Raw genomic sequence first — 24,591 nt, forward strand, 5'->3', positions numbered from 1 at the left:
GAAAGTGCTGCTGGACAGACACCGCTGGTTGGAGTTGGCCCTGGGCCGGAAGTGCCCCTGGGAGCTGAGCGTGCTTCGCTCAGCTCTCCTGGGGTGTTGGGGGCCAGAGTGAGGTACTCTGCCCGTGGCAAAGGTCATGAGGAAGGAGGCTCGACATACGCAAAGGCGGGATCGAGCCTCAGGAGTCCCCCTGGAAATCCTCGAACATCTACCCCCATAACCAGAGCCTGCCTACTTTACTACTTTGTGCTCTCACCTACACCTCTGACTTTACGGGGGGCTGTCCCCCACCACCTCTTTCGGAGAAGGCGTTAACCTAGAGCTCCAGTTAATAAAAACTCCTGGGCGTGACAAGAGTGTTTTAACCTACAAACTCCTCTGAAGGTTCTCTAGCCTGCCTGACAGGCTTGTCTGGCCACATGTGATTGCTCACAGCCTCCCAACTGTTGAGAGGCACGAGATGCTTTAAACCTTCTAAAAACAGGTTCTTTAGAAAAGTTAGAAAATTATTAGTATAAGTATAATGGGCTGATTAGAAATCGTATTGGTGAAGGGTTTTTCATTTGTTGAGCCAATGTTTATTGCTAAGTCTCCATATCCCCTGCCCTTAACACACATTAATGAATAGATAGAAGAAATAAGTATTAACCTTTGATATAAATCACGTTAGACTTTAGGCTAAGTAAATTCTTTCCTTAACTAAAACCCACTACACCCTCTCCCTATAGGAATGTAACTTTATTTGGGTGGCGTCTGTTTTAAGAATAATCACCCCTGGAGAAATAAGTGTCCTGGTGACTGACCGCTGTCACAAGGAGAGGGTCATAAATTGTCAGCAGGCCCCCCAGCCAGAAGATGATGTAACACCCCTAAGACCTCTGTATACATTTGTATGAAGCACCTGACTTTGATAAAAGTCAGGACTGCTGACCCCGCGTGACTTTTGCATAACATCTCAGTGTATAAAAGTAGACCATGGAAAATAGAGAATTGGGATCAGCTCCTCGAACGACTGGTCTCCCCATGTCTCTCTCACTCTGGCTGAGTCTCCATCTGGAGCGCGGAACCCACCATGCTTAATAATTATGCCTGGGCTTCTAAGATCCGACCGGGGAGGCCTCAGTGTCTCCTCTCCTTTGGGAGGATGGAAGGACGCCTGTGGCCTACGTAAGTGGTGCAAACTTCTTGTCTTGAAGTTTTATTGGTCCCCCGCGTAAACCAAGCTACTCAGCCTCTTTTCTCCACTGAATTTTCCTACTGAGCTATCCTCATTCTATTACTCTTTATATCCTTAATTAACGTTTAATTAAGCAGTTGTTTCCTGACCCTCGCCTACGCCGTCTCTCCTTTGAATACCCTGGATCAGCTGGGGCTGGACCCCGGCACTGGGGGATCAGGGAAAACGCTCGACCCCCGTGTGCTGGTCCCCGGAGGGGCCACGCAGTGTTCCCACCAGCCACGCGCTGGGAAGGTTAGCAGGGTCAGGGGAAAGCCATTACTTGGTTGAAAGCTGCTGTGATATTTTGTAGCGTTTTCTCTCCGAGTTAATATTAGCTCCCGTGCATCCTTCAGTTCAGTTAGTTCAGTCGCTCAGTTGTGTCCACCTCTTTGCGACCCCATGGACTGCAGCACACCAGGCCTCCCTGTCCATCACCAACTCCCGGAGCTTGCTCAAACTCATGTCCATTGAGTCGGTGATGACGCCCAGCTAAACTCAGAAACCTCTTCAGACAGGAGCTCTGTTCCCACGTTACCACAATGCAGCCTGGGGTCCTCCCTGCTCTCAGGGACATTCACTGCCTGCTCATCTCTCCACTAGCTTTTCAGGGCTTTGAGGGCAAGACCAAGGCTCCAAGGCTTTCTTTCTTATCTCCATGTGTCTGTCTCCAAGAGGGAGATGCTGGAGGAAGGACATGCTGAACCAGCAATCTCCATCAATAAAAAATTAATGCCAGTGTAAGGAATTACAACCAGTGCAGAACTTCTCAAAACAGAAGCACCTCTTATGTTGTGTCAATGATTCACAGCTTAGAGATACAGTGCTTTCTAATACTATGAGCACAGGGTGGGAAAAATACAATTTTTCCCCCATACCGATGACCTTGTCAGGCATTAAGGGAGAAATCCAGGGTTTCTTTGAAAAGCGACATTTACACCCCAAGGACATCTCATGCGGTTTCTCTGCCACAGACCTTCTTAATCCTAAACGATTTAAAGGTCTTTTGATTCTCATCCTTTAAGATAAATACTGAAGAATCAAAAGCTGCCTTGGTGGTTCAGCACCGGCTGCACAAACTGGAGATCTGACCACTTGCGCATTCTTCTTCCCAAAAGTGTGCCGCCCTGGGAAAATTCAGGAGACATTCCATCCACCCAACGTAGGTCATTCCCAGTGACCCCAGACCTGCTTGGGGCTGGGCTTCAGCATCTCAGAGTGGACTCTGCTCCCCAGATTCAAACTCTCGGCCTTCAGAGAACATGTCTCAGAAGCGCTACCCTAGCCAAGTGCAGGACCAGAGGGGTTTTCACTGGAATCTGCTTTCCAGTTGGCTCTCCTGGTCTGCAGAGCCTCTTTTAGCCTCCAGCCAAATGCGAAATAAGGGGACCACATTTCTGAGCTAGTTTAACCATGGAGCTGTGATACTGCACCTAACAAAAGGAAAACCATCATCGTCTCAAGTTATTCACCCATAGAACAGGTTTTAGAAGTGTTTTCCTTCTATCCCAAGAAAGGAGCTCTGATGGACAAGGTACAGGGATTTGCCTTTTTGCTGTACATCTTCTGCATTTTTTCTTTATCATGACTTCTCCTCATCCATCCCCCTTCCTTTTTTTTTCCTCATTTTTATTGGGTCTGGGGCTGGATCTAGGGGTGGGTGTCTGAACTAGGTTCCAGGCAGACTCGAAGCAGGAAGTCTTTATTCCAGAAAGGCCGAGGAGATAAAGACTATGTCCAGACGCTGTCTGTGGCCTTCAAAGTGGTTCCGACTTTGATCCCCACCACAGTCAGCATTCCCAGCTTTGTGAACTTACAACTTATTTAGAAATATTTTAAACAATTGCGACTTCTAACTCAGCTCCCCAGGCACAGGGGAAGTTCTGAGAGCAGAGGCCCGTGATCTGACTTCAAACGGAGAAAACCATTGACTTCCAGCTGTTTCATTCCTATTTCAACTCACTCTTGGCCTGGCCCACTCTTATAGAACCTTCAGAAATATCTTTTTAAACTACAAATGTAATTTGTACACCAAAAAAAGAATAAAGCTAAAGATTTAATGTTCAATTTAGCACAAAAGAAAAATGAAAAGAAAATAGGAATGAAAGAAATTGGAGAAGCTGGTTAATGCTTACTGAACTTAGAAGAACAAAGACCATGTGAGAAGAAACCCCATAGGTCTAAAAGCTTTAGCAGAGAAGCTGATTACACACACGAAAGTCATGTCCTTCAATATTTAAGATCATTACTATAATTTCCTATTCAATGACTCCTTTTAAAACAAAGTAGAAAGGTTGAGAAACTGATATTCTGTTTAACTGAAAGTTTTCACATCCTGAGATTGAGATATTGCCTTTACAGGTTTGAAAAAGCATCTTTATAATAGATGTTGGTGATAGGAATTTTCAAAATCTATATCTGCAATAATGAGAATAAAGGAATAGCTCAGATTTCCAGAAGAAGACAGGTCCGTTTGCCTCATCACCATAGAAACCATCATTGCCGAGCTTACTCAATGAGGAGTCCTAGGCTATCTGGTGGAGGATGGATGGTCATGCAGAAAGCCAACAGCTCACCAGCGCGGCTTTTGGCGTGACCCTTCATGGCACCATTGGCTGCAAGAGCCCCTCGAGGCCCCATGGGAAAGAGCCCACCAGCGCTGAGCCACACCTGGACACAGGTTAAGTGGCAGCTGAATTTTGACCGGGTGAGAAGACCAGCAAGTTGGGATGAGGGTTCTGAATTCAATGCTTCAGCCCGTTCTCAGCTCAATCAGTCAGGAAGGACATGGGGGGTAATTCTAACTGTTTCACAAAGCAATCCTTTACTGGCTCCCAAATAAAGCAAGAGTCCATTTGCAGATGCAAAAAGATACGCCTTTGCTGGTTTGCTCAGTGGCAACTTCTAATACGTACAGGAACTCAGACTGGTTTACTTACAGGCAGTCCTTCCAGACCATCCCTGCCGGGCAAGCCTCTGTCACCCTTGGCCCCTGGTTGTCCTGGGAAACCTTTTGTAAGAGACGGAGGGAAAATTCAGCACATTGTTGATAAGACACTTTCTAACTTCTAAGGAAGCTCGAAATACTTCCTTTTTCTTCAAGATTCAAAAGTGCAAAGATTCTATACAAAGTGGATGATGTTTAAAGAATCTCAAGAGAGCAATGACCAAAAAATGCCTAAAATGGGCTCAGAAGTGGGGAAGTGACCCTGGAATGCACACTAGGACCCCTGACTCCGGATGGCTACAAATCCCTGCTCGTCCATCCAGGGAACACTTCCACCAAAGCAGGCAGTGACCTCCTCTGAGATGAGGAAGTTTTCAGAGCTGTGTGAACCACCTGCTGCTACCCTTTCACTAGGAAATCTTTCTGACACTGAATTTGTAGGCCATCTTGATTGTTCTCGACAAAATGGATAAATCCTGGAAGGGCAGGTCCACTTCTCATCTCTTGCTTTAACACTGATGCAGACCATAGGGTCAGGCATGTAAGACGCGCTTCATTGCGAAGGTTCCGACCCACTGAAGCAAATCCCAACCCAGTCCGTTTCACACTGGGGGTCTTACCTATTTCTCCGGGGGGTCCCTGTGGCCCTGGGGGCCCACGAAGCTCTGCTGTGTCACAGATGAGGCAACTGTCTCCTTTTTGACCTAAAAGAGGAGACACGGGGTATTATGCGGAACAAGGGAGCAGAAAGCCCTGCAGCATAGTGGCAGCGCAGGAGAGGCGCCGTCCACCCAGCGCCGCCCCGGACGCATCCAGCTGCCAGTGGCTGTGGGTCCCTGACACGGGGCCTGCCCTCTGCCCTCAGCACGGTCACAGGCGACCATGGGGACCCTTCTAAGGAGCCCCATTCTTCTGTCCTGCGGAGGGACAGGCCCTGCCTCAATCCACTGTGATCCAGAACTCCATTCTGCTCGTCAGCCTGAGATGACACGATTGCATCCTTCTGTCTCTTAACTCTGAAACTCCCCATCATCTTTCTCTTTGACTTAGCGTTTCTTAGGCAACTGCCCCTCTAACTCCGGGACTTTGAACCTGTGTTCCAGGCTGACAGATGACACAGAGGAGTAAAAAGGCACAAAAAGCAAGAGCTGACCTGACACGGAAGAGGGACGATGAGAGGAACCCCAGAGCTGGAAGATGGGAGGACACGCATTTTTTTGGAAACGTGAATCTCTTGCCTCTTGATCTTCAAACTACGCTAAGGCCTTTGGGACGTCTTAGTGCCTTTGTCCTAAACCTTGACTGTATCTAGGGTTCTGCAATGTACATGGTTGTCAAAGTGCTGAGACGTTTTCCAGGCATTTGCACGTTAAACTTCTGAAGAGTGCAAATTCTCTGCAATCTAAAGCCAGACGTGGGGCCCAGAGGGATCAGTCTTGCGGGGGCCATGCTCTCTTTGTTCTGGGCATTAAGAGCCATACTATATAAATAGCAGAACATCCTTGGTTTAGTCCACGCTAAGGCAGGCCTGTCTGTACAGAGATGAGCCATGTTCCCAAGATTGTGAGGGGATTATGCTGGGTCCTGGGCTGGCATTACAGACCCTTGAGAAAGTTAAGATAAAACAGAGCCCCGGGTGAAGTCGGCAGACCCACCATCTCAGAGCTGCTCAACATTGATTAAGGGAACTGAGACAGGGGTGTGAACATCCTGTGTGCACGCTTGTGATTGGGCTGATGGCTGGAAAGATGTGCATTCCTGGAGAATGGAGTCTCGGACTTTGAACCAAAGGACCGCACGGAGATATCTGGGAATTTAATCTGCTGACCACAGGGAGGGACTCTGACTTCAAGGCCCCCATTGCCTCCCCGGTGATAACTGTCTCTCCAGCACCCAGTAATCTCAGCAGGGCCAGCAGGAGGCATCTCAAGGAAGGGACTTTGAAGAGAGCTTCAAATGAAGAATGTACCCACATCCGCCCAGAGCCGGTACGTATGAAGGAATGTATCACACACCCAAGCAGTCACCCTTTCTTGAACAATTAAACCTCTTACCTTTTTCTCCAACTTCGCCCGTCAGCCCTGGCTGCCCTGGAATTCCGGGAGGACCCTGGTCCCCTGGCGGCCCAGGCTGGCATTCCACGATTCCATCTGAAATGGATTTTTAACAGTTACAGGATCACGCCCACCAAGCTGAAGCCAGGTGTTCTCACCGGCTCTTAATTCAGTCTCTGGTACAAAATGACCCTGTGTTCAGGCTCTCTGACAAGTAGTAGGAATCCAGCTGTGATCTGGACAAGACAGTCCCAGTACAGTAACTCGCAAAACGCGACCAGCACACAGAGCGTCCGTCCGCTGCCCGTCACACAGCCGTCGCAGCTAGTTTCTACTTTATGATTCTAGCACGTATTTCAGCTCTTGAGCCCTGTCCTGAACCTTATTTCATATTATCTTGCAAAGTACACACCATCATCCTTACGACAAAGTACACCCCATGATCCTTACAGATTCAGAAACTGAGGCTCAAAGAGTGATGGGCTGTCCATATCCTACATCTGTGAGGTCAACAGAGACCTGAGCAACTTTATGCCTTTTTTTCCTGCTGAACAGACTCACAGCAAAGTGCTCATTATTTCAGAGGTGCAGGCTGCCCGTGGGAAAACACCCCTAACTGTTCTGATTCAATCCTGAGCATCACTGACGTGAAGAAGCGTGAACATGAACCACAGTGACACACACGCCATCTGCTGTGGTTCCAAGAAACAGTATTGCTTCTGGACACACAGTGATAGAGCAGCACTTCCTTCTCCGGTATCTTTGAAGGAAAAGGGCAGAGCGAGTGATTAAACTCGGGCTGCACCGGTCACTCGTCACAACTGCAGCCCAGCCATCCACGGCTGCAGCTCCTGCATCCGCAGCCTACACACCAGCCCCATCTGTGCAAAACTCTCATTTATGCAATCACCACTTAACACGCTGTGATGGGCACCACCTAATCTGCACACCCTGCAAAGGGCGACTGGGAAACTGAGAGGGTAAATGTCACAAGGTATTCAACCCCCACGCCCCGCACAATCCACAGCGGGGAGAAGTTCACGTCTTTCCATGAGAGCTGTTCACACTTGAGAACCAGCAGAATACTAAGAGAAGGCTCGAGACTTCCCCATGGCTGGCTTCTCACCAGCCTCTTTGCCGATCACTTGATTTAAAACTATACCCCACAGCCCGCCTGCCCTCACCTCGACCTCTGTTCCCCTCCTGACTTCGTTTCCTCCTGAATCTGTAGCCCCAGCTGCTACCCCATCAGCTACTGATTTACTTGGTCTCTGTCTCATGGTGCACGGCCCAGGAGGTCAGGACTGTTTCGTGGGCTCAGTCACAGGTCTCAGGGTGGCGCCTGGCATCGTAGGCACGCCGATGTTTGTTTAACGAGTAAGTGACCAAGGAATGAGTGAATGAGCACCCAAAGGCCCTTCTGATGCCTACAAGCTTCTCTCAGAAATGCAGAGAAACGTGCCTTTGTGCTGCGTGCCTCTAGGACTTCACTATTTGATCTTCATTCTCCATGTTTCACATCAGAAGGGGTGGGAGTCCCCGTGAAGTCACAGTGGAGGCACTCTCGACCCGTTAACAAGGAAAAGCGCGCCACTGGGTTCTGGGTTCCCAGTGAGGGTGCCCATGTGGAGGCACTCGTGCCATCCAGGGCGTATCTGGCCTCCTCATGGAGCTTCACCCACGAGAAGTCCTTCCGTGGAGCTGGGTCTGCCCTCCGGGAGTCAACCACGGGCACCTCTGGGAGCCCCTTCCAGCAGCCTGAGGAGCCACACTGCAGTTGCTCTGCTGTGCACAGGCTGGATGGAGTCAGCTCAGCCCCCTGCACCATCAGCTCAAGTCCCCTGGAAGGTCCTGACACTCTGCACAGGCTGGAGTGTAGACCCAGCCCCCTGGGCCGTTAGCTCAAGTCCCCTCGAAGGTTCTGATACTCTGCACTGGGGCTACTTTGGAGCCACAGAACCCCCTTCACTGAGTCAACAGGTTCATGCTCTGTGCTCAGCTTTGATGGTGGACAGATGAGAAAAACCCAGGTAAACTACTGTTCGGATTTGAAGCCACTTACTATGTTACCACACAGACAGAGCAGCCCCTTCTCCATGTGTGTGCGTGTGCATGCATGCGTGCATGTGTGCGTGCACATGCGTGTGTGCATGTGTGTGCGCGCATGTGTGTGCATGTGTGTGTGTGTATGTGTGTGTGTGTGCGTGCCCACGCACACGTGCCTGTGTCAGTACCAGCTTGCTTCCCACCTTCAGATGCCAGTTAAGCCGAATCTTGTTCCCCTAACCCAGGTTCGTTAGTTCATGTGCAGCATCCCTTCTGCGGTGACTAACTTGGCAAAGACACCCACGTGAGATGCAGATAGTCCATAAGTCACTGGACGTGAATGCAGGCACCCCACCCCCAGCCCCGCTGAGCCCTGCCTGCACCCGTCCTGGACGGGACGCGCCCACAAAGTACTCACTTGTGTGGCCCGGCTGCCCAGGGGGCCCGGGGGGGCCGGGGGGGCCGGGAAGCCCGTCCCTTCCACTGGGTCCCGGCAGCGACACGCCCGGCAAGCCCGGTTCACCCTTCTCTCCTCTGTCGCCGGGGAAGCCGGGGGCACCAATCAGCCCCGGAGTCGGGAAGCCTGGAAGCAGAAGAGACCCTCACAGTCCCATGACGACACCAAGTCTCACAATAGAATCACTGGTTCCCTTCGCTCTGTTCCCGGGAGAACGACCAGCAGACCACCGCTGAACGTGGGCTGCTCAAACAGTGAGAACGGCACCAGTTGTCGCAGGTAAATGCAGCTGGGCCAGGGCTCCCTGCGAAGTCCCTGTGAGGCACAGGGGCTCACTGTGCCCGCTCTCAGATCTGTGCGTCCCCTCAGCGCAGCGGCCCCAGCATGCCAGACAGAGGAGGCTCCATGTCTGCTCAGAGAGAAGAGGCACAGCTCAGCAGAACAGACGTGGACAGCACGCAGAGCGGGTGGGAACTGGGCCAGAACCAGCTGAAAAGGAGTCAGGACGGGGAGGCGGCCCTGGGGAAGAGCGCGATGCCACTGCGGCGGGCAGAGCGAGCGCGGGCAGGCGAGCTCGGCCCCCCTGAGTTTTGTGGGGGCAAGATCGCAGGGGCCTGTGACAGCCCAGGGGGGTCTGGATGAAGCACTCAGGACCCAGCGGTCCAGGAGGCTGTGGGGGAAGCGACTGCTGCTCCAGAGAGTGGACAGCCAGTCTCCAAGAGGGGCCGCAGCAGGAGGGTGGACAGGGAGGTGACCCTGAAGAGCTGGCCCAGGCAAGAGCAGAGCGTAGCGGGGAAGAGCTCCCAGGAAGGACGGCCGGACCCAGACCCCAGCCGTGAACCTGAGCCCCGGTGATCCCCACGAGACAGGGAGGCTGGCAGGGAGGCGAGGGCCTCCACAGTCAGCAGAGGGCGGGCAGGGCAGCCTGAAAGCAGACAAGGCCAGGGCAGCTTCAAAGACAGTTTCTAAAAACCACAGCTTAAGATGCTAATGGAGTCAGATAAGAGGTCTGAGAAAGCAGATTTGGCAAGGGAGACAGGAAGTGACCTATTCACTAGAGCACCCGAGAGGTCCAGCGAACTTTCCGACCATGGAGAAGACAGGGGTGGGAAAGATGGACAAGGATGATTTTAAGGGTAGATGCCCAAATTTTAGCAGCAAAAAGGTATGCAGGGCGCTGAAAGCAGCCTTGAGCCACGGCTGATGGTGGGGGCGTCGGGGGGGGGGGGGTGCTGGTGGTGCTGTCTGTTCCCATAAAAATAAAGGAAGGGGCTCTGGGAGAGCTTTCAACCTAAGGACTGTGGAAGGGAAAAATAAAATAACAAAGAACAATAAGAATTAAAAATAAAGAACAAACAAAACCAAAGCCTTGGTAAGACTGCGAGCTCTCCATGCAGGATCAATCCTGGGGCACGTGAGGGCTCCGAGCCGAGCATTTATTACCTCTGCGCTGTACACACAGGCAGTGCACACAGCAGGCATCCGCGCTACGGAGAAGTGCAGCCCCCAGCCTCCCGATGACTCGGCCACAAAACAGGAACAGACTTAGCACAAGCTCAGTGATGCAGGAATCTCCCAAGCAGCAAGATTAAGGTTGATTAGATTAGTTAGAAGAGGTTTCAGCCTTGAGTCCGGTCTCAAGCCGAGGCATTCCAGACTGATGGCAAGGGAGAGCAAGGATGCTTGGGGGGGTGTGGGGGTGGTCTTCAGAAAGGCGACCATACCCCTGGGAAACATGGAAAGGCAGGCTGTTGAGTCAGAGCCAGGGAGAGAGGAAATGCATGTGTCTAAGTGCCTGCTAACATGCAATTTACAAAGCAAACACTGTCCCAGGAGCACACCTTGTCTTCAGAACTAGAAAAACGTGCAACAAAATTGCTAACCATTTTATGCAAGTATCTAACCAACACAGAGGATAAACGCGTTCAGAATGGAAACGGCATATAGAAAGCGTACAAATACTCTAAAAGAACCAGTTACGGACGCTCACCTGGAGGGCCTGGCTGGCCTGGTATTCCTGGGAAACCTACAAGGGGCAGAGAGAGTAGGACAAACTGAGCCCGGCTCACTGGAGGGTCGTGACGCGAATTCTGTGCTGTGGGTGCCCGTGGTCCCGGGAACAGGGAGGAGGAGGGGCAGGGAAGAGGGAGGAAAGGACCTCACCTTTGGGACCTGTCTCCCCTTTCGCCCCTGGACCCCCTGGGTACCCGGGCTCTCCTTTCTCTCCCAACGGTCCCGTGCCAATAACCTGAATTACGGAAGAAAAGATCATCACACGGCACGGCAGGGGCTGGGGTGTACATTACAGCACAGACAAAGACACACACAGTTTTTATTATTTCAAGACATGTGAAAGCAGAGAAGTAACGGTGGGAGAGGAGGAGGTGGCGGGGAGCGGGGCGCACGGAAAACAGAACCACTGCTCTCCATGCAGTGAACTCTGCCAGGCACTTCTGCTTCCTTTCGTAATAATCTGCTTGGCAGAGGCTCTACCAGTGAAGGCAAGTTAGAAATATATGAATTCTGAGGTGTAGGTATGGAATATCTCAATGCTCACACAAGCTGCAAGAACAGACTTCTTAAAAGAGTATTATCCCAAAAGTTGCCTAAAATTTCCTCAGGAAATATGTAACAGGAAGACTCCATTTTTTTTTTAATTGGAAGAGGTCAGAAGTGGGGACCCTTCTTTAAGGCCCTTGGACTATGAGACAGGAAAAAGGCTCTGTGAACCTCAATAAAAAGGAGGAAGCAGTTCACCCCAATTCTGAGTTGCCAAAATGCGAGGACAGGGTGCCTACCACCCTTCAGACACAGTTCCTCTGGAGCAATCGATGATCTGTTTCCCTGATTATCTTTTTCCTTACCACACCTTTCATTTAAGTTTCAGAATGTGTTGCTAATATTGTTATCCACGTGCAGCTCTTTTCATTTGAGTTGTCAAAGATAGGCAGAAAGTGTCCAAATGTGATAACGAGTAAATACCAAACACCACATGATGCAAAACACAAATTGTCAGCTCAAATCACATGCACCCCCTACGTCCACGTCACTCTACGGAGGTCGTGGAGCGTGTGGCCAAGGCGACGGGTCAGCCCATCTCCCTCTCCCTCTTTTCAAACCGCCTCACAGACAGCAGGTGTCACTGGTACTCACGGGTCCGGGCAGCCCGGGAGGACCTGCTTCACCTTTCTCTCCCTGAAAGAGAACAACAACTTCACTTGTATTTTTTCAATTATAATGGTTGCCTGGAAATGCAGTCTAACCCACTGGACCACTAGGGAAGTCCTATACAGTCGTTTTTTAAAAAATAATTAAAAATAAATGAAATAAAATGATATGAAAGCTTAGGGTGGCTAAATGTATTTTCTTAAAGAAATCATTTTAGTTGAGGATTTCAGGTGTAAGACTGTCTAAACCTGCATTGAAAGTCATAATAAAAGGAAACTTGTGTTTTTCCTTTCCCCTTAAGATCCAGCATGACTTGAAAACATCGGGTGGATAAATTCTTATCACTCTGAGGCTTAATTTAACATATATTAGATGAAAAACTCAAGCACTAAATCCTTTTATATGCAATGTTCTTATGTAAGAATTATAATAATACTTTTAAGAGTCCTAAGATATGCACATTATTTCATGAAGGCACATTTTTCACTTACTTTTATTTATTTTTTTTTTTTCATTTTTTTCCTTCTAAGCTAAGGCTTTAAACGTGTTAAACCAGAATTAACATGCTTTGATTTTTCTTATTTGAATACAAGAAGAGATTTTAGATAATCACGGGACTTTAAAAAAACTCTTAGCTAATATATTCTAAACAAATTTACCTTTTACAGCCTACAAGAATTCCCTTTCTCATAAAGTTACAGCCTTAGAGAAAGATTTCTCCCTTTGTCACAGGCTTTGCTAAGCAAGCCCTGAGGTCCTCTCCCTACTGTTAGAGACGAGCATTTCCAATCCAGAGATGAATATTTCCAATCCATTTCTTATTTTAATGAAGATATGCATTACCTAGTCTCATGATTCAAAGAGAAAAATAAACCCACATACAAAAAATAAGTAAATAAAACCACAGTTTTCTCTGAGTATCAGATTGGCAAGTATTTGTTTAAGTTCAATAACAAACAGATGTCAGATGGAAGGCTGATGAAGCGTTCTTTCTTCTGAGGGCAATTTTATCTCATGTGGCAAAAGCTTCCCCAGAAAAGGGTCTAAACATTAACTCCAAAATTACACATTTTAGGAATTTATGGTGAGAAATGACCAGACAAGTATTTTTCTGATACTTAAAATCAGAAAAGTATGGAAAAGATCCAAATACCATGCAGAAAAAGGCACGAGCATCCCAAGTGTTGATATATAACCACACTTACAATGCTGGAATATACCCTCACTATGTTGTCAAGGGGAAAAGTCAGCTAAATCATGCAGTCCCATTTTTTAAAAGCTCACGTATATGTGTATACATGGAACAGTTATGAATTCTGACCATTTCTGAGTGAATCATGGGAAAATTACACAAGTTTTCTTTTTCTATATCTTCCCGCATTTACTTTGTTTCATAATTGGGAAAAATTAATCTACTCCAAAAGAAAAAACCCACATAAAAACTTGAGTGGAACAGTTTATATTTTTTCTTTAAAAACATATGCACACAAATGAACCACTAAGTCGTGTTTCCTCACACGGGACATAACATAATCTCTATTCTTTGAGCGCATGGTCCTTTAGGGAAAACTTTTAGGTTGAGCAAAATAAAGGCAAAAAACAAGGAAAGTAGGGTCGCCATTCACCTTTAAACCGTCTTGGCCGGGCTGTCCTGGGTACCCTGAGTCGCCCGGAAACCCCTAAAATGGGACAGAAAGCAACAACAATTATAAGCGAGTAAGAGCAACGGCTTGCTTTTTAAAAAATCATAGAGAAATACTCACTGGACTCCCTTTTTCTCCTTTTTCACCATCTTTTCCTGGTTTTCCCTGTACAATAAAAATTTAAATATTAGTAGTGCAGAAATAATAGTAATAGCTATGCTCTAACACCACGGGTTTGAATCAAATACAAGTTATTACACTGTGTGAATTCTCTGGATGAGCTGGCCACGCTACAGTAATAAGTCATGGAAGATACATTAAATCACCATGAGCTGAAAGGGCTACAAAAGACTTGACAGTGTTTAAAAACTGGAGGTCGATGCACTCCGAGTCTCCTATGACCTCACGACCTGGCTGCAGAGCTGACGCCAGGGAGGTTTTCCGATTGGCAAGGGGGTGTTTGGCGGCTGATACACCGCTGTGTCATGCTCACAGAGGTTTCCACGCGTCGCTTCAGGGAAGAAACTGAACTCTCTCAGCTGTTGGAGATGGTGGGTCTCCTGTCACTCGGGGCATGGGAAGCATCTGAGCAGCTGGGCACCCAGATGCTCTGAGCAGGTGGACAGGTGGCTCTTCAGTGAGGGCCCAACCGAGATGGGGGTGATGGAGCAGATGCGCTGCCTTGGCAGGAGAAGGGGCGGTCCTCTGAATAAGCCTCAGCTCCGTCCATGGGATTCTCCAGGCAGGGATACTGGAGCGGGTTGCCATTTCCTCCTCCAGGGGATCTCCCGACTCAGGGATGGAAGCCATGTCTCCTGCGCTGGCAGGTGGCTTCTCCACCATTGTGTCACCTGGGAGCCCCTCCTCTAATGCTGACTCCCTCCTTACTCCTGCTCCCAGGGCTTCAGAAAGCCCCCTGCAGAGCCCTTGGAGTCTGTGCTCCTGTGACCCTGTGGTCCTAGCAATGGGGGAGAAATGATCTCACACCAGGAAGGAGAGGGCTCCAGAAGCACTTACACGGGGCCCTGGTTTTCCAGGTTCTCCTTTCTCTCCAAACCCTGGCAGCCCCTTAACAGAAAAAAAGAAAGGGTTAGATTCATTCACACATTTAAATAAACTACTAAATTAAGTAAATGTTCCAAAGAAGGTAAAATAAGCTTGTAACCTAAATCCAACACATGACTGTCTTTCACACAAAATGATAACGATAAATAAGACTTTGGTGCTTACCGGAAATCCAGGTTCACCTTTTTGACCCTAAAATAAGTTATAAAAGAAAGATGAGTACTGTGTAGTGGCTACACGGAACAGGCACAAGGAAAACACAGCTTTTCCTGTTACAGTAACCAGGAAATTCACACTGGTCTGGAGCATTCACTTCCTGCCATGACTGGGTGATGGACGTAAAGACGGCACAGTGAGCTCGCCTGGTCCGCGGGACCCGACCCTCCCCCACCCTCAGCTGCACCCCACCCTCCTCCCAGCCGCAGCCCCGGCCGCCCCCACCGTGACCCTCACACGGGAGGTCGGCCTCCAGCCGGTCTGGCTGCAACCAGAGCAGCTGCCTCTGCTCTCAAGGGGCTCACTTCTCGTACAATGGGGAGTCCACACCCCTGTCTTCCAGGTCAGGGTGAACAGAACCAGAGAAACTGAACTTTGACCCAGTCTGTCTTTATCCCTTCGAAACCGTTCAGGGTTAGGAAGACAGCGTTCACTGGACACAGCCCGCCCCTACCTTCTCGCCTCGCATGGCCGTGTCTCCTTTCGTGATGACTTGAGCCTGTCCTGGTAATCCTGGGGGCCCGCTGACCCCTTGATCACCCTGATGAGGCAAAAATTAGGGGTTAATTGGGCATACAAATAATTATACCGGCAGGAGAAAGGCAGAAGGGGGAAACACCAAGAATAGAACTGTTTAAAAAACATGACTGTGTTCTGTAGCAGCCTGTCCTCGCCACAGCAGAAAATCAAGTTTCCGAAGGAAGACAGTCCACTAAGGATACAAAGCCAGGAGAAGGCTATCCCGCTCCGCGGTCAGGGCGGCCGCCACCCCGTAACAATGGAACTTGAACGGCTGGAGGACACATGGATGTGTGCACACGTGCAGACCGTGCATCAAGACAGACAGCACGTGTAACACACACGGGCTCTCAGAAGCTGGCCTGACACATTTGATGGCGTGGAGGAGAGGGCACTGGCTGCCTCGTAGTGCCCAGAGGGAAAGCGCTCTTCGTGTAAGCCAGAGAGCAGAGAAGTGTCAGGGATTCCTTCCTGGAAGCCCCACTGCTGGCAAGCGGGATGTACCGAAACCTCGGCACCATGCAGCAACTGAGATCCAAAGACCTCCACTGTGTCTGCTGCAGAATCCCTTTCCTCTGAGGTTTACGAAAAGGCAGGGTGGAAACCTGGGCTGAGAAGAGGAGGCCCACAGCCGCCCACTCCACGTGGCCATCGTCTGCAGCAGCTTGGGAACCGGGTCCTGCCGCAATCCCAGCAGCCAGTGCTCAGAGTGCATTTCACCAGCCAAGTCCAGGCAAAGTGGCGCAGAGCACCCCCAGAGCACCAGGGACCCAGGGCCGGCCTCTCTCTCGCCCAGGATGAGACCTCCCCTTCCGGTCTGTGCCTCCCTGCCTCCAAGGCGCTTTTCCTCCCAACTCGGGTCCAATGGCCTCATCTATAAGCATTCGGTATGGTTGTGCCACGACATTTGACCCTTTTAGGATGAAGCCCAGCTTGGGCTTTGTCACTGCCTGAGGACACTGTGACCGACCGCTGTGAACAGAGAGGAGGAACAGTGGCCTCGCTAAAGCTGCCCCCGTGGGTCAGACCCCACATGGAGTCACCTCAGCGCATTCTAGCCGCGGCCTCCAGCAAACACTAACATACCCAAGAACGTTCAGAGAAAGGTGACTGCGGTCATCAGGGTCCAAGAGGAGCCCCAGAGGCGGAAACCTTATCCTGCTTAGACCTGTGATTTTGGCCAGGAAAACGCCCCAAAGTAAGCACTCACCTTTTCACCTTTCGGCCCTTGAAAGCTCAAGCCCATTTGCCCCTGTTGATGAAAAGGCAGGCTTCCGTTACTAGCACTGTCTACTTTGTTCAAAATCATCTAACAAATTCGACATGAAATCCAACAAGATGGTACATTTAAAGCAAGAGCTTCATCCCATAAAGACATAATATTGATACGTTCAAGAAAGCTGTGGTCATGCTGCATTCAGTGTCTATTAAAAGCTTTGCTAAAGTACTACTGAAGAAGAATCCCCTAGAAACCACTTTTAAAAATTCAAGATTTTTAAACTCTGGTTTTAGAAAACTAAGGAAAACATCAATGATTCCATGACTGACAGATGGATAGGAGGAAAGATCACTAGATCAATAATTGACAGATCAATAGATGAGCGGATTAATTGACAGAGAAGTTAGATAGACTGATGGACTGATGGATAGGTGAGCAGACATGTTAAATATAGAGACAGATATAAAACTTATAATTTCCTGAAATACTTTACAGAGACTAAAGAATGAGTTACAGCAACGTCACGATGGCCTCACACTAACGCAAAGAAAGACAAATGGAAAACAATCTTTACCTTTTCACCTGGAGGGCCAGGAGGGCCTGGAGGGCCCTGGAAGACAGAGCATTTTAATTAAATACGGTTCACAATCCTGGTGTGCTTTTTTGTACCAACGTTATCTTCAGGTGCCGTGGTTAGCGCGATAGTTTGCTGGATATTACATGTTTTTCCTGTACTATAGAACAGTTAACCTTTGAGAGCAACCAGAAATTAGTCCAAGATAATTACTAATAGGGATGAAAATCCCTCATAATCCCAGGGGTTCCCAGTGGAACCCACTGAGCTGAGCGTGTGCTGGGTGATCAGAGAGTGGATAAACCCACCACCAAACCCCAGGACTCTCAGGCGGGCTCAAGTGAGGATGGCATTCTCACATCACCCATTCCTAGTGAACGGGGCACTCCCAAGTAAGCTCTGTTAATATGAACTCTCTTTTGCTCCCAAAATGTGTGAGTAGGAGGAGCTGATGCTGCCCTTCTGTGGAGAATCATCAGCTGTGAAGGAGGCTGATAGCAGAGCAGAGCTTCCGGAAGCTGTTCTCTGAGCTCAGCTTCTAGTCGTCACTACAAACACAGCTCAGCTTCTTCACAGCCTGGGCTGTGTCCACAGCCCCCAGGAGAGCAGGTTCCTGGATGTGACTGTGTTCCCATGAGTGAAGGTGCAGGGCGGAGCCTGCTCATCCGTCTCTGCATCCCCCTGCTCACGGGACGCACTGGCATCCTCACAGCCCCACAAGTAATTCACATGTCGCCTGGGGTATGTCTCCACCTGTGACATGTGACATCTCTTTATAATCCTTTCTCCACGGCTCTGGGGGCATACGGACCATAAATACCAATCAAAAACTCCCTTAAGATAGAAGCTCAAACAGAATACTATTAAGAGTCCACTGCACCGCAGTGAACTCCACTCAACACTCGGTAATGACCTCACAGGAAAAGAATCTAAAATGAGGGGATTATGTGTAACTGATTCTCTCTGCTGTGTACCTGAAACCAACACAGAATTGTAAGTCAACTATACTCCACTAAATAGAAAGCAACGAAATTCTGTCAAGCAATTATCCTTCAATTAAAAAGATAAATAAATTTAAAAATATATATATAAATTCATTCTTGAATCCGAATTGAAAGGGTCACCACCGTGTAAAGTTTTTTGGCCCAGCTTTTTCTTTTATCCTGGAGCACAGCTGGTAAACAACGTTGGGAGAGTTTCAGGCGGACAGCAAAGGGACTCAGCCATACATGTACCTGGTATGCATTCTCCCCCAAGCTCCCTCCCATCCAGGCTAAAGTGTTCATTCCATTTTACGAGTCTTCACACCTCAACGCGGTTGTTCTCTGAATGACAGCCTCAGAGAGAGACTCCCCACCCCGAGACTTACTGGTGGTCCAGTGAATCCTGGGGGGCCGACGGGGCCTTGCAGTCCTGGCAGACCTGGTGAACCCTGTAATTCACAGAGAAAGAGAAGAATTAAGACGCAACCCAGGCGGAGACTCGGCTCAAGCTTGGAATCGTCCAGCCAGTACTCACGGGTGCTCCCGGCTGTCCAGGATATCCTCTTTCGCCTTTCAGCAGGGTCCCTGGTATATGGCCCAGAATCTCACCTGGATCTCCCTGGGGGGTGGAAGACAAGGCACAAACACTGATGTTCATGGAAAGAGACTGAACGCCCATGGAGTAGGGGGCACAACCGCTGGTGTGGGACAAGCCCAGGTCTGTGGTTCAGCCTCCGCCTATGCTTGGGATAAGCCGACTGGCCGTCTCCTCTGGTCACTCATCTTAACGACCAGCACGAAGACAGAGCGCGTGGACCGCTGAACAGAAGGATGTGGGGCGCTCCCCATAATGGGCCCCAGGCAGGCGGGGGTCTAGACAGGGGCCCGGCTCTGGTCAAAAGGCTGTGCACATCGGCCGCTCCCGCAAAAGAAGGGTCATCTTTCAGGACAAGACCCAGCGCAGCCACATTCAGAAAAGCAGGGGATGCGTTTTAGGCACCGACGCGGCCCGGCCCCGGTGCCCAGACTCGGGCATGCGCCAGGCTGAGGCCAACGGGGAGGCCCCTTTTCAGACGAGGTGGGCATTTACATCCGCAGGTATGAAGGACTACAGTAATAAAGCAGATGACATTCCACGCTGGGGGAGGAGGGGCTGGGGGCCACCCACCCCAGCGGTTGAGAAGAAAGACTGACTCCCAGGAAGAAAGGAGACCGCCTCCAAAACCGTACCCACGCCCTTCCCTGGGTCCCCAGCCTGCACCCCTGCCCCTCGGACTGTGGGCTTGCAACCTCACAGTCACACACCTCCCCAAAATAAGGAATCCACTTTATCTCAACATATTGTAGTTATATATCAAAACATATAGACTTAGATTAATATGTAATATAAATATTAGAATAATAAGTAAATATTATAGAACAATGTACACTGTATTACCTATTATACAACATATAAAACATTTTACAATACTATATTTGTATTTTAATTCCCTCTCCCTCCCTCCACCATCCTCATGTGTGCGTGCTGTATACATGTGGTGCACACACATTGCACAAGCGTGCCCTCGCACACCCCTCTGGCTCTGTTTCTCTGCCAAGACCTGCTCACAGCACCACCCGGGGCTCAGGACAAGGAGCTTCAGGGACCCATATCTGTTACATTTCCCCCTCAAACTATGCTTCCCATCACCGATTATTTCCTATGAAGAAATGGACCTGGTGTTGAAGCTTTAGGCTCTAAAATTTAAGTCTGTGTGCAGGACTTCAGTGCTCTTTTAATGGTGCAGAGTTTAGGCAAACAGGTTAACAGGCAACCGGTCAACCAAAGTAATTTAAAGTAAGTTTATTTCTCATGGCATCTGTTTTACACAGATGCCTGGAATGAATCCAGGAAAATAAAACAACATACCTTCATTCCCGGTAACCCTGGTGGTCCCTAGAAAAGAAAACGTTGGCATTAAGTTTTGTTTTCCTCAAAAGAACATTAAGATACGGGCGGGGGGAAGGAAAGGGAAAGGCAGTTGAATGAGGAGAGAGGAATGATCACACCCTCATCAAACAACCCAATACTCACGGGATTTCCGGCGAATCCAGGCAAACCGGGAGGTCCCACAGGCCCTCTCTCACCCTGGGGACAGAGATAGTCACTCTCGAGGGCCGCCAGGGCACAGGACCTCATCCCAGAGGCCCCATCACTTTCCCCGTCCTGCCCTCCAGGAACGCTGCATTTGCTGGTAAAAGCCATTGTCTAAAAATTGCTATGAGCTGCATTGCTCACTGCTGCCTCATGTTGGAAGAAATATATTTGAGAATACACCTAACAGGGACAAGAATTAACACTAGCATTTTCTTATTTGCTTTGGTAATAGACTAGAGGTGAGAGATTTCGTGGTGAAAACAACTTTAGAATAAAAGTCTACAAAATAGAAAGGCTTAATGATGTCTTTCCTGAACACTAAACATGGGAAAACTGTTTCCTTGCCAAAGAAAGACGTAACACAAGTCACTTCCCAACTGTGGCAACTAAACCTGTGTTCACAGGACAACTCTGCCCAACTGCTCCACATGCAAAGTCAAATAAATGTGCACCCAGCCGGGAGGACCCCGCTCTAACTTTACCTTTGTCCCATTGCATCCAGGAATACCTGGGGGACCTGGAGGACCATCCTGGCCAGGAATACCCTGCAATTAACAAAATGAACAAGTAAACAAGTTAGAAAATCATCAAGCTACTGTAACACACATCAAACATCTCATAAAGGAACTAGAAGCCTTTTATATACATACAGGAAGTCCTGGGTTTCCAGGGTAACCAGGCACTCCTGACGGTCCCTGTAGGGATGGAAATGAAAAGGTTTTCACTGGGTGCGGGAGAACCCCATTTTCTCCCACCGCACCCTCCTGGATAAGGATGTCAGACTCTCACTGCTGGCATTTGGAACATCGACCCCGAGCAGACAGAGGCGACCGAGGACCCAGCCCAGGGGTGGGCTGGAGATGACCTGGAGTTTCAGTAGCAACTCTTCATCATCAAATCCTGGTGATTAATTACTTCTAAAATCAAGGCTGCACACCCACAAGATAACTCTGCCCTCGTTTCATCCTTTGTAATTTCTAGGAGATGAGAGATAGATGTACAGACAGAGAGATGGGTGGATGGATAGATAGGCAGATAGAGAGAGAAAGAATTTACAGTAAAATCTCAGACAGTTGGGAAGAAGAGGGTAGGCATAAATCAGTTTCCTGAGGGAAGAAAGTCAGAGCTCTTCCTGGCTGAAATCCAGATCTTCACTGCAGACAGTTATAATGCTATCTGTTATCTTTCTGCCCCAAGGAGGATCCAGCAAGGCTGGGCACACTTCCCTTCCAAGAAGTAACAATAACACAATTAAAACGTTTACATTTTACAGCCTCTTCTATTTTTCAAAGATTTTTTCAAAGAGCTCCCTGCTTGCACATCCCAGGAGCGGGCACAGCAAAGACAGCAGAGCGTCAAGAAGGAAGATGGACGTGGATCTGAACACGTCACTACTTTTCACACTGACCGAAGGCATCTTTGATGAAGACCTGGAGACGCGTCATCCCCTCCCCCAGTGAAATTCGCCCACGGGAACCCCTGAGGAAGGAGCCTCGGGAGAAGCCAGGTGTCGAAAGGACAGGAAGTGAGCCCGTCGAGGGGCAGGCCTGGAGGAGGGGGACACGGGCCCATCACCCTGGGGCCCAGCGCCCAGGGCAACCGCTGTCCACGCTGAGGACAGAGGTGGATGAAGGGGCCCAGAGAAGGGGGAGGGGGACAGGAGAGACGCCCCCGGACGGTCTGGAGGCGGCGGGTGGGGGTCCGGAGCCCTCCCCCTGAAAGCATCGCTGTATCAGAGCCCATCCACAGGCGTCACCGACCCCACGGCCCCTGTACTCACTCTCGTCCCTTTCGTGCCGGGCAGTCCGGGCTCGCCGGTGTCACCCTGGAAGGGACAGACAGGACACGATGACCCACAGCGATGACAGACCATCTCAGGCCCAGCCCCTGGCCCCGCGCCCATGAGGGCCAAGCTCACCTTCTGTCCTGGTGGTCCCTGCGGCCCCTCGGGTCCTTGCATTCCGGGAAACCCGATGACCCCTTGTAACCCCGGGAGGCCTCTTTCTCCCTGCGGAGGAGGAGGGAGCCAGTGAGACGGAGGGCGGGTCGAAGGGAGCGGAGGAAAGAGCAGAAATGGGCCCCGGTCAGCATCACCCCGCATCCCGCCTGCCAGAGCCTGCTGCAACCCAAGTCGGACACGTCTCTGCTGTCTTTAAGCTCCTTTGAGGGCAGGGATGTCCACAGATGATCCCTGGCCCAGCGTTATCTATATACTATACTCCAAATGCTAAATAACTTGTTGGGCAAATAAAACAACGGAGAGTTGGGGTTTTTTTCCCCACTAAATTGTTTAGGATAGTTGGGGTTTTTCTTGTTTATAACCTCCTTTGATGAGTGATGCTGTGTTGACAGACATGGCACTGAGCTTCTGAGAGCAAGCTCCGTGGAGGCTTCCCTTCGAGGCGTGCGGAGGCAAAGCTCACGGTCGGCGTCTCAGCGTCAGATGCTGAGACCCCCCTCTGCCACCAGCAGTCTGATGACGGGCCTCCCCGAGCCTCTCTTCAAACTGGCTTTGTGCAAAGGCAGAATCAAGGTTGAATTACGGTCTCTGCCCGCGTGGAGCAAAAAGAAATTCAACCTATTTTTTAAAATAATGGATATTATTTGGGGTCCACACATGAGGCTGCGATTCAGAAAGACTGGGATGTTGGGCCTTGAGGGGACCCTTGAAAGAAGAAAACAAAATTAATACATGAAGAGATGGAAGAAGGTAATTCAGGCTTGACGAAACTAACGAGAAGAAATACAAGTGGGACAAGAATGTGGAGAAATGAGGTACTACTGTTTGATCCTGGAAATGTGGTTTCCTGTACAGGCATCAACAACACAGTGGCCTAATTAAGGATAATTACAGAAGACAGCCACACTTAGACTGTCCACGGGAAATAGCCCAAAATAGGGACAAGAATCCAAGAAAACCTATTTTCTTCAGAGTATATGGACTTTTTTGCACCCAAGTGGCACAGTGGTAAAGAATCTATTTTCCAATGTAGGAGACATGAGTTCGATCCCTGGTCGGGAAGATCCCCCGGAGAAGGGAAAGGCTACCCACTCCAGTATTCTTGCCTGGAGAATCTCATGGACAGAGGAGCCTGGCGGGCTACAGTCCATGGGTTCACAGTCAGACATGACAGCGATTGAGCATGCATATGGACTTCAAGGCAACCTCACGATCAAACTGAATAAGCATCTTTAGCCAATTTTTAAAAACGGAAGGCACGTCAGAGATTATAGCCAGGATTCCTTACTTCCCCCACAGTCATGTTAGTTCAAAGGGAAAAAAAAAAACTGACAAGCTGCACAGAACAAACATTTGCGCATGTGCTCAGTCGCTTCAAACTCTTTGTGACCCCGTGGACTGCAGCCCGCCAGGCTCCTCTGTCCATGGGATTCTCCAGGCAAGAACACTGGAGTGGGCGGCCACGCCCTCCTCCAGGGGGTCTTTCCGACCCAGAGATGGATCCCGCATCTCCTATCTTCCTGCATCAGCAGAAGAGTTCTGACTACTAGCCACCTGGGAAGCCACCTGGGGGTAAACAAACATTTGCCCTCCCCAAAGAGCACATTACCAAGGGCTCCTTGAAGATTTTAACCTTGCATAAATGAAAGAACACAGAACAAAGACTCCCAAAGTCATCCTCCTCTCCAAACCGCCCAGAACCTGCAGACCCCAGAACCTGCAGGGGAATTATGTGCCTGTGCATTTTAAAACATGCATTTATGATTATTTTTGGCTGCACTGAGTCCTCGCTGCTGCGCACATGGGCTTTCTCTAGTTGCGGCAAGCGGGGGCTACTCCCCAGGTATGGAGCCCGGGGCTCTCACTGTGGCGGCTTCTCCTGTTGCACAGCGCAAGCTCTAGAGTGCCCGGGCTTCAGCAGCGGCAGTGTGCTTAGAGGCCCCATGGCATGCGGGCTGCTCTGGACCAGGGGTCGAACCTGTGTACCCTAGCGTTGGCAGGCAGATTCTTAACCACTAGACCACCAGGGAAGTCCCAACATTTTTCTGCAACGTAGGAATGTGCTGAACAGAAGTCTCCATCCACTGGGCCTCCACAGGTTGTGGGTGTCGTTGGCAGGAGGCTGGAAACAGCGTGTGAATATATGGGGAAGAAGCAAGTGATTTCTAACTCCAGAGGATCCCATCAAACAGGACTAAGTGGAGGAAGGAAAGCCAAGCTCTGCAGTTTGGCGCAGCTGCCTAGACCAGCTGCATCCGGGAACCAACCAGGAAGAGCAGACGCAAACGTCCCCGGGGCCCTGCAGAGGCCTGGACACAGAGCGCCACGCCAGCCCGTCCTCCCTGGGAAAGAAAATCATTCTCAGGCCATGTCCAGGGGTAAAGCTC

At 49.7% G+C, this 24,591-nt stretch overlaps 1 protein-coding gene across 1 annotated transcript in view; it reads right to left on the reverse strand.

Moving 5' to 3' along the window:
- The window catches only part of COL4A1 (collagen type IV alpha 1 chain), a 142,217-nt gene that overhangs the window by 38,644 nt on the left and 78,982 nt on the right, over positions 1 to 24,591 (reverse strand). Inside the window, exons 3-24 of the mRNA XM_055543012.1 lie at positions 22,163 to 22,252; positions 22,025 to 22,069; positions 20,895 to 20,939; positions 20,727 to 20,789; positions 20,182 to 20,235; positions 20,017 to 20,043; positions 18,643 to 18,726; positions 18,494 to 18,556; positions 17,125 to 17,160; positions 16,542 to 16,583; positions 15,267 to 15,353; positions 14,762 to 14,788; positions 14,549 to 14,599; positions 13,652 to 13,696; positions 13,514 to 13,567; positions 11,874 to 11,915; positions 10,884 to 10,968; positions 10,711 to 10,746; positions 8,682 to 8,846; positions 6,218 to 6,313; positions 4,784 to 4,867; positions 4,156 to 4,226 (exon numbers count right to left, since the gene is read on the reverse strand). Of these exons, the coding sequence (XP_055398987.1) occupies positions 4,156 to 4,226; positions 4,784 to 4,867; positions 6,218 to 6,313; positions 8,682 to 8,846; positions 10,711 to 10,746; positions 10,884 to 10,968; positions 11,874 to 11,915; positions 13,514 to 13,567; positions 13,652 to 13,696; positions 14,549 to 14,599; positions 14,762 to 14,788; positions 15,267 to 15,353; positions 16,542 to 16,583; positions 17,125 to 17,160; positions 18,494 to 18,556; positions 18,643 to 18,726; positions 20,017 to 20,043; positions 20,182 to 20,235; positions 20,727 to 20,789; positions 20,895 to 20,939; positions 22,025 to 22,069; positions 22,163 to 22,252 (1,392 nt within the window). The remainder of the gene's footprint in view (positions 1 to 4,155; positions 4,227 to 4,783; positions 4,868 to 6,217; positions 6,314 to 8,681; positions 8,847 to 10,710; positions 10,747 to 10,883; positions 10,969 to 11,873; positions 11,916 to 13,513; positions 13,568 to 13,651; positions 13,697 to 14,548; positions 14,600 to 14,761; positions 14,789 to 15,266; positions 15,354 to 16,541; positions 16,584 to 17,124; positions 17,161 to 18,493; positions 18,557 to 18,642; positions 18,727 to 20,016; positions 20,044 to 20,181; positions 20,236 to 20,726; positions 20,790 to 20,894; positions 20,940 to 22,024; positions 22,070 to 22,162; positions 22,253 to 24,591) is intronic.

Source organism: Bubalus kerabau, chromosome 12 (genome assembly GCF_029407905.1).
Source record: "Bubalus kerabau isolate K-KA32 ecotype Philippines breed swamp buffalo chromosome 12, PCC_UOA_SB_1v2, whole genome shotgun sequence".
NCBI classification, from domain to species: domain Eukaryota; kingdom Metazoa; phylum Chordata; class Mammalia; order Artiodactyla; family Bovidae; genus Bubalus; species Bubalus kerabau.